At 36.1% G+C, this 9,983-nt stretch overlaps 1 protein-coding gene across 1 annotated transcript; it reads left to right on the top strand.

The window, feature by feature from the left end:
* Positions 1-6,161: 6,161 nt before the first annotated feature.
* On the top strand, positions 6,162-8,037 carry LOC150075657 (uncharacterized). Its single transcript, XM_090388360.1, has one exon. It carries the CDS (start codon positions 6,404-6,406, stop codon positions 7,373-7,375), a length of 972 nt encoding a protein of 323 aa, XP_090244486.1. The 5' UTR covers positions 6,162-6,403; the 3' UTR covers positions 7,376-8,037.
* The last annotated feature ends 1,946 nt before the right edge of the window (positions 8,038-9,983 follow it).

Below are 9,983 nucleotides of genomic sequence, written 5' to 3'. Positions count from 1 at the left end.
TGATTTCCTACAGACTGGTATCAGAAAGTGCGAGAACGACTGAGAGGGGAACATTTTCCAACAACAGTCGAAATACCATTTCAACCTGTTTATGAACATTATGTTCGTACGATGGAACCTTTTAATACATACGATACAAATTTTTTTAGCTAAATGCAAGAGGGAGGGTAGACACTCTGTATTCAATACCTATGGGTTCTTCCAGGTGGTCGCTATGGTCAGAGAGTTAGATGATGGCTATTCTCTCTCCAATACATCGCATTCCCGTTCAATCAGATGATGAAAAGGCCAGAAAAATGTGTTCTTGGTAAAATTATGTGAGTGACTATTTATATCTTGACATTGGATTTCACATTCTGTTGCTTGTTTAGAAATAATTTTGTATGGTTACTGCTATTTTGTAAATAATGTCTGGTTAGCACCAATAAATTATTCTTTGTAAATTTCTATCTGTCTGTGTGGTTCCTTAGTATTATCGAGAGAAAAAATGAGCTTTTAAAGTGCTAAAACTTATGACAATAACAACACAACTAACTGTTAAATTTTTAATCTTAACCTTTTACTTTCGATTTTTTTTTTTTTTATACACATTAAGTAGATTCAAAGATTTCAGAAAAGCACACTCCTTGTTGATAGAGATGGCATGGTTTCAAAGTTACCACCACACACAATTTTTATTTCAGTTTTTAACAGCGGAGGCCACCAGAACTGAACTTCGTCGAGAAAAATTTGTTATATTTAGTTGGTGATTATTTTATTTTTTAGCTATTTCCAACAACAGACAGAAAGGAATCTTATCAAATATTCACCTATAGATACAGTGAAATTACGCAGTCGCATTGGAACAGGGTATTATTATTATTATTTATGTGCGTGTGACACCACGTCTCTGATATACAAACAATATCTGCATTTAATATTTTGACTAACACTTCAAATTCATCAAATTTATTTACTAAACTCCTAACATTGGTGTACTTGCAAGTATGCATGCACCCGTTCTTAGTCTTGATTATCCTAACACATTTCATGTATTTTCTTGTTCTGCGATTACTCCCAGCAGTCCTTGAAGTCCCCAGCGCCTTGTTTTGCAGGCTGCTGCTCATTCCAATAGAAGCAGTGCAAGAATCACTTTCCCATCTTCCAGCGGCTACTGTTAATCTATTAAACTTTAAATTTAGCATTAGTAGAGGCATATGATGCAAGAAAGTAAGCTTATACAGCATCATCAAAAAAAAAAAAAAAACTTTCCATTGCACCCATCCATTCATTTAAAATATTTGTCTAGTTCTGCCTTGAATTTATTTAAGCTTTGAGCTTCCACAACGACAGATGGAAGTTTGTTCCAGCAATCAAACACCCGCTAGCTAAAGGCAGATTTCCACACATCTATTCTATACATGTCTTTCTTCAATTTGAACCTATGCCCCCTCAGGCGATTAATCTAGGCTAAAGGAAGAATCCCGTCGGCATTGGGCTCGCTCAAACCATTCAAGGCCTTATACACAACAACAGATCCTCTCGCAGGTGCCTTGTCTCCGGACACTGCAAGAGCTTAAGCTAATCGCAGAGCTTAAGCCTTTCTTCTTAAGACCATCCCTTTGTTCCATTCACCAAACTCGTTGCCCTTCTCTGTACTCGTTCCATCATATCTACATCCTTTTTAAAATGAGGCCTCCAGACCTGTACACAGTACTCAAGGTGTGGGCCTGACTATTGCTTTATGTAAGGGGATAATCACCTCCTTATCCCTGCTAGAAAATTCCTGTTTATCTTTGACAAGATACCATGAGCTACTGTTGCAGACTGTCCTCACTGCTCAGAAAACTTCATATCTGACTACACAATTACCCCCATGTCTTTTTCATTCTCCACTACCGGAAGTCTCGTACCACACAGTTGATATGTCACACACTGGCATTAGTCTGGGTATCTCCCCAAGCTAGCAGTTCTGACCCATTTAACACTGCCTTAATATCATCAGCAAATATTCTTGCACCCTTTTTATTCAAGTGTATCCGATTCCTGTAGAAGCATTATCTCCTGTTAACCAGTACAGACCACCCTATAAAAAGTCTACCCCACGAACTTTGCACAGTCTCTCCAGGGCCGAATTGATTGACAAGGCTCTCATCATATACTCCCTCCTATCGTGTCCAGGTAGCATTGCACACACACACTTTCAAATTCAACCCTAACTTGTGACTTTTTTCCAACAATTCCAATTCCCATTCCAATTGTTATAATTCCAATTCCCATTCCGCATTTCTTGACATTGTTCATCAAGTTTTTTTTGAATTAATAACAAGTGTACAATGACTTCTGGCAAGGTAGTATACAAATTTCAAACTCTCCTCTCATTCTAAAAACTTTTTAATTAATCTCTCACTCCCCAATCTACTATAAACCGCTACTACTCTGTGCTATAAACTGTGGCGCTGTGATCGTATTCCTTCGTTGTCTTTTTTTTTTTTTCAATTGTTACAAACTTGTAACAATGTCGCATGCGTGGATTTGTGAAATTTGAGATCTGATGTAGGAAAATAAATAATCAACATCTTGAATGGAATTTTCTAACGTCCTTTTGATTTCAACAGGGTAAGGAGCTCCTTTATTTTGGATGGCTGTCTGTCACTGTTATGAATCCTGATCGAATCTGTATTCTGCCACAAAAATACAGTTCCATCTGTACGGCATTATTTATTAAGGTGTTACTTTAGAAAAGATTGCTACAAATCTGAGGGTGCAAGGTTGGGGGAATAAGCAGGATGTGACAATACTTCAGGCGCCTCCGTAGCCAGGTGCAGCAGTGCGTAGCACACGTTTCTTCATTAGACCGGGGTTCGAGCTCGTGACCACCAAATACGGAGGATGCGGAAAGGTCAGGGAATGACCACCGCATGGCCCCGGAGCAATATGGCCTTAGTTGCTAATGCTCCTAAAAACCAAATAACAAACAAACAATACTTCAGACCCACATTCATGGGCACACATCACTGCAGCATGCGAGGAATGCGCAGGACATTATCGTGGAGCAGGCACACAACTTTTGACAGCTTTCAACATCTTTTTTCTTTTATAAAGCGAATGTAGCTTTATGAGGAGATTGGAATAATACTTTGTTGTCATCTGATTTCCAGTTTAAGACGTTATCAAAGCCCACATAGGAGCCAGGTATCCTCAGAAAATCCTGTCAACTATCAATTACATGATGAATTGCTAACTCATCCGATTGAAGGTACCTTATATACTCCATTTATAATAAAAAGGTTAATACAATTGTACTGTCATGCGTTGGGGCTAGTAAAAACTATCAATGCAGAAAGTACGTGCTACTCAAAAAAAAAGAAAATATACACACAATGTTGTGCTACTCCCTCAAGAAAAAAAAAATAATAATAAAAGGTCTGGGTAAAACTTCAGACAGTTTGTGCACTCCACACAATCGGCAGTGATTGACTGTGATAATCTATAGATTACGAAAACAGTTTTACGCATGAATTCATTTATTTATTTCAGTTTAAACTGAAATGCAATGTGCAGATTCAACCACAGGAATGTTGAACTTGTGCAGTCAGGATTATTCGTAAAAACTTCAAATTATGATGGCTTTTATATGTTAAAATAATAATAATAACCTGACGGCACCTGACTTTTAGAAATACTGTTATATAACATGGGAATATGAGGGATGTATTGCGCTCCTCCAAGGTTATTAGCTAGTAAAACAAAAGGGGGGAGGATTATATTTTTGAAAGTGTTCCACATTAATGAATTTTCAATTTTAAGCAGGGCATACAAGGAATAATATTCCTGTCCCTATAGTCTGCAAAAATGTCCAGTATGAGTATAGCTGAAAAAATGTACACTTTATTAAATCTATGGTTAATTTTTATAAACGTCAACATAAAATCTAAGACAGTGCATCCAGTTGACATGGAAGGACAGTGCAATGTTGAGTCAGTTTGGGGGTAATATAAGCACTGGGAAAGCAAAACTTATAGTAGGAGTGTGTTATAGGCCTAATGACTCTGATGGGTACAATGAAGAACTGTACAGAGAAATAGAGTGGGCAAGTAAATCAGAATACTATTCAGTGTTACTGTAGCTTCCAGTAGACGGACGTTAGAAGAATTCTGTACAATGTTGATGCCAGAAAGCTTCAGGTCCTGATGACATTGCCCCACTTCTTAAAACCTTTGCTTCTGTTCTGTATTACCTTTCTACACTTTCTTATTCCTCTGGCATTTTTCCTTTAACTTGGAAATGTGCTGATATTTAGCCACTTCCTAAAAAAGAATGACAAATTCATTCCATCCAGTTATCACCCCCATTCACTTACCTTTACTCTTTCTAAAGTAATAGAGAAGTTCATCAACTTCCAAGTCTTAAACTCTCAAAAAATTCCATCTGATCAAAGATCATCAATACAGATTCTGTCGTCCATCCACTGGTAACATATTGGCTTACGTTAACTGATCTTTGGACCAACTCGGTGGAAAAATTTTTTGAAATTGAAGCAGTTGCTCAGAGTCTTTTGACCATGTTTGGCATAAAGGCCTTTTGGCCTGCCGAGCTTTTTTTGTAATGAGTATTCAGTATTTTCTCTGAACCCTAACTGTGGATGATGGTAGTTAGCATTCTGCCTTCTACCTTTGCCACTAATGCTGGTATTTCACAAGACTGTTCTTGCTCCCACTCTTTTCCTCTTGTATATTAATGATCTTCTTCCATTGGTTGGAATGCTATCCATGGTTTTGCTGATGATAACATACTGCATTCCGCCTTCCAGTTTGAGAAACCTTGTCTTGCACAAACAACCTCAACTAGCGAGCACCAAATTCTCAATTGCTGTTATCCAAGTAATTCTCTGGTGGTGGACAGAAAACTGTACTAACTCAGGCGTCTTTTCTCACCAAAAAAGGGTCTAGCTTCTCTATCGTCATCTTCAGTGGTACTCAGATTTCTACACAAGATCACATCTTGTTTAGAAATCTGGTTACAAATATAGTGATAATAATGCTTTTGCAACTTCTGGAAGTATTTCTAATATGTTTTTTTTTTTTTGGAATTACTAATAGCCCTGTCATGTTCTGAATAATTTCCTTAGTTGTTTCAAATCTTTGACCTTTCAAGTGGTTCAGTAAAGGAAATGCTAATGGTGTCTTTAATCTTATGTATTATTTTTTATTTTATTTTATTTTTGGCTGATGCTGTATAAGCTTGCTTCCTTGGATCATTTTGCCACTACTAGTACTAATATCAGATGTATTGTTGAAACACTTGTAGTCTTTCAGTAACAGTATAGTGGTTTCATCACTTGTTTTGAAATGTCTGTGTTCAGATTCTGTCAGAGACCGAAGGAATCATCAGACATCTTTAGTCTCATGTGACGAGAGTAATGATCTTCACCTGTGATATTCCAGGTTTTTCAGCCAGCACAACATGGAGATCAGTCTGTGAACTCACACTCCTGCAGACTTAATACACTTGTGAAATATAGCCAAGGTGTGTGTGTACCACTCACATATTCTACATCATGAAAAAATTCTTTTTACCATATGCTTCAACGACCATTTCAGTCTGAGGCTGTGCAATTTTTCCAGTAAAAAAAGAAAATTTTATAGATGTATACTCAACAAACCAACATTGGATAAAAAATAAATAAAATACAAAATTACGTACCATCAACAACAGATAAAAATAAACCTTTGTATATGTAAAATTGCCTATCATTCTATGGTAGGAAATTAAACTTTTTTTTTGTTTGATGTTCTCAAATTTTTCTCACAAGACAAGTCACTGAATTTTTTATCCTACTTTACGTATGTATGTGTGGTGTGTTTTGCTATTACGTCGATTAATGTCATCATTTCTTTTTGCAGATCGTTATACTAGTGAGAGCAATGGACAAAGACGGAAGAATATTTGGAAGAAAGCTGGTTATTTGAAAATCAATGCAAAGAGATTTTCCTCCTGCCATTTGGATGTCATCTTTCAGGATATCTTAATAAAAAATTATCCACTCCATTACAGCTCATTTCTCAGAAAAATATTTTTTAATGTACAGCTGAATATTAAATTTTGAAAGTGCTCAATCAAAGGAAGATATTGACACAATGAAAATAATCACTTTATTAAAAAAATAAATAATGATAATGCATATCATGTCTTTGGTCAAGTGGCAGAGAAACATGAACAATGGATTATGTTTTGAAAGTTCAGAATGAATTCTAACGCAGAAGAGATTAAAAATAATTGTGTATGTCAGCCTTTACACTCATACTAATATTGATACCACTGTTCTGTCTAATGAGAAAACTTCATTTGTGCAGTTGTCAGATGATGACTATATTCCTGTGTCAGATGATCATATTCTAGACATCTCATTTTACAAAGAAGAATGCACCCTGATGAGAAGCATTTGATGTGTGAAATATGTGGCAAGCCATTTTCTCACTCGGGGCATTTTAACGAACATAAAAAAATTCATACTGGTGAAAAACATTTTAAATGTGATATCTGTGAGAGGACATTTCTCCGGTCATCACATCTCAAAAGTCACAAAAGAATCCACAATGTTGAGAAGACTTTCTTATGTGAAAAATGTGGCAGAGGATTTTCTCGGCAAGAAAATCTTGATATACACAAAGGAAAACACACCAAAAAGGAACCCTTCGTGTGTGAAATATGTAACAAGAAATTTCGAAAGGTAGCCATTTTTAATGCACATTTGATCACTCACACTTGTGAGAAGCCTTTTATACATAAGCCTTTTAAATGTGATATATGTGAAAACACATTCTCACGAACAGAACATTTAAATACACACAAAAGACTTCATAGTGGTGAGAAACCTTTTAAATGTGAAATATGTGATAAGACATTTTCACGTTCGTCACATCTTAAACAACATAAAGAAATTCACACTGACAAGAGGTCCTCCTTTATATGCGAAACGTGTGGAAAAGCATTTTCCCGGCGGGAGAGTCTTATTACACACATCAGAATTCACACTAATGAGAAACCTTTCACTTGTGAAATTTGTAACAGGTCGTTTACACAGTCAACAACACTTAAAACACATTTGATCACTCACACTTGTGAGAAGCCTTTTAAATGTGAAATATGTGGGAAGGCATTTCCGCGTTCAACACATGTTAAAAGACACAAAAGAATCCACACTGGTGAGAAATCTTTTTTATGTGAAACATGTGGCAAAGCATTTTCTCAACTAGAAAGTCTAATTGCACACACAAAAATTCACAGTAACGAGAAGCCTTTTGCATGTAAAATTTGTAGCAGGACATTTACACAGTCAGCAACTTTTAATGCACATTTGAACACTCACACACAAGGAAATCCTTTTATGTGACAGTATATTTTTCTGCCCTTGAAAAAGCTCAAACACAGTATGAGCAGAGTCCTTTTAAATGTAAAATATGTGAGAGGACATTTTGATACTCAAAACATTTTAAAACAGAAGAATAGATACTAATGAGAAACATTTTAAATCTGAAATACGTAATAAGGTGCCCCTGAGATCACGAGTAATATAAGCTGTAGAACAGCTTCGCAATAGCTCTTGCGGGTGACATAGTTGGCAGTTCTGCTGTCCTCCCCGCATCAGGTGGAAAACACCTGCATTCAAGTCCCATTGATTACAGGCCTTTTTCACAATGTGCCTGATTTAGTCAGTCTCAGGTGAGGATAGCATGGATTTTTCCCCTGGAAACTTTGGTGTTTCATCCAGCAGAGAGAAAACTGTTCTCAGAACACACAGAATGTACAGACAATATACATGGAGTAATATGACCTTAGTTGCTAATGCCCCTAACACCCAACTACAACAACAACAGCTTTCCAATGAGGAAACCTTCAAGTCTACCCAAAGTTCCAAACAGACCTTTGTTCCGCAAATAAATAATTAGATTGTGTTGTTGTTACATCATTCATATGTTGAAGTAAACCATATAGGAATCATAATATTGAAGTGCCTTCTCAGAAATCTTCAGAAAAACATTTGCAGAAGGAGAAAATTGGCCTAAAAAATTATTTACACTTACACAAAACTAGTACTAAAATGAAGTAGCCACACTTGGTAAACTAAAATACAACTATTTAATAAATATGATTTATTGGTAAGAAATTTGAATTGATAATAATATGCCTTTGTTAGCCTGAAAGTAAATTATAAGCTTCTCACTTGGATGCCCGAAATAAATTAAAAACGTCAGTGAGTGTCCACCAACTAGATCCAGTCTGGTCATTGTGTATCTGCAGGCATAAAGTTAGTCATACATTATACCTGCAGTGTTGTTTGCAATAGATAAGATGAAATTACTGAAGTGTGAAAAAATAATTGATTTTAAAAAAATACTGTGCCAAATAATCTTTGAATTGTAAACGCTGCCCTCAAGTTTTAATGCCTTATGCTGTTGATCCTGCAACACTGCCATCACATCTATGTAAACTCTAAACGTCATTATATTTAAGTTATTTATAATAGAAATTTAAATAGCTGTTGCTCATGATAATGTTTGAATGGGAATTGAGATCATAAAAATATTGGGTAACCCGATAGATTGAGTAGCATAAATAAAAATTTAAAGATATTACTATTAGGGTTGTTGCTTAATAATTATCTAATCAGGCTGGAAGTGCTAAAGTGAACAGTACAGAGTTTTGTCGTTCCCTGATATTGTTAAAATTGCGGTAATGCATTTTGTTTTTCTTTTAATACAGGAAATCATTACTGCTACCTGTAAACAAATGCATACAATGCAGACAATTTTAAGTTTTTTTTTCCATTATATATGCGAAGTACTGTTAAGATTTCTGATGCATGAGCCATATCTCAAATCATTGATACCTTTTAAATGTGAAACCCTTAAACACAATCGGTCTGAAAGTCTCATTCTTCTGCAGGTACGTACTTTGACCATCATCCGTACAGTGGTTTCTAACATTTTGAAAATCAGCGACAGTGCAATCTTGGAGAATTTTTAACTGCTTCTGCACTTTGGAGCTGATAGACCTTCAGACATTCCTTTGCAGAAAGAGGTAAAAATTGTATGGTGCAAGTTTGGGAGAGTACACTTTGCTGGCTGGGTTGTCTTCCAATCATTCATGACCATCTGTCAACCTGTGATGCTACTCAAGCACCTTGAACCAGGATGTCATTTGTTTTCCATTGAGAGAATTCTGTAACATTCTTAGCTAATTTTCCCAGTTTCTGTCAAAATTTGATACTTGCTTCTGTGTATCATTTCACTTCCTTTTCATGTTCTCATACTCACCAATTAAAAGCAACCGTACAGTTTCCTGTAATAGGGATGTGTATGCCTTGTCAAACAAGAGGGCTTCGGTCTATGTACAAGTGGGACTGCTGTTCCAGAACATTTTAGAGCTTCCTTGTAGAATCTCTTGACACAGAATTATTGTTGGCACAATTTTGATACAATTGATAACAAAATGAAAGTGGCTCTGTGATTATAGCAGCTTATCCTACTACAGGGAGAATGAAGATACATTGGTTCATATCATCTATTGTGTATTATGTCTGGGAAGTGTTCACAGGCTGATTGGCATGTGTGGCAGAGGGGTTAATTTTGGTATAATTTATGGAATAAGCCCTACTTTGTCTGAGATACATACTTGTGTAGCTAGCCACACCAAATGGAAAAATGGTCTCAGTCCAAATGCTGTTTACATTTTTCATATAAATGCAAAAAGAGGAGTACAAATCAGAGCAGAACCTTATGTAATGGACATGGGACAGTATTAGATACCCCAGCTGATGTTGCAGATGATCTCAACAATTACTTTGCATCGATATTTACGGAGTAAAACCTGTATGTCAATGAGAAATTCTGTTAGTGAAGTTGAAAGAAATGTAATTAATGATATTTAAATTTAACATGATTATTTAATGAAAAATCTTTCAAGCCTAGAGGTGTGTAAGACCCCTCCGGTTGATATCA

This window comes from Mastigoproctus giganteus, chromosome 14 (assembly GCF_048544385.1).
Source record: "Mastigoproctus giganteus isolate SK-2022 chromosome 14, ASM4854438v1, whole genome shotgun sequence".
Lineage (NCBI taxonomy): Eukaryota > Metazoa > Arthropoda > Arachnida > Uropygi > Thelyphonidae > Mastigoproctus > Mastigoproctus giganteus.
This window is presented reverse-complemented; position numbering and strand designations above follow the sequence as displayed.

Coding starts and splice junctions, on each gene's coding strand:
- LOC150075657 (XM_090388360.1), top strand. CDS start 6,404: ATGCACCCTGATGAGAAGCATTTGATGTGTGAAATATGTGGCAAGCCA.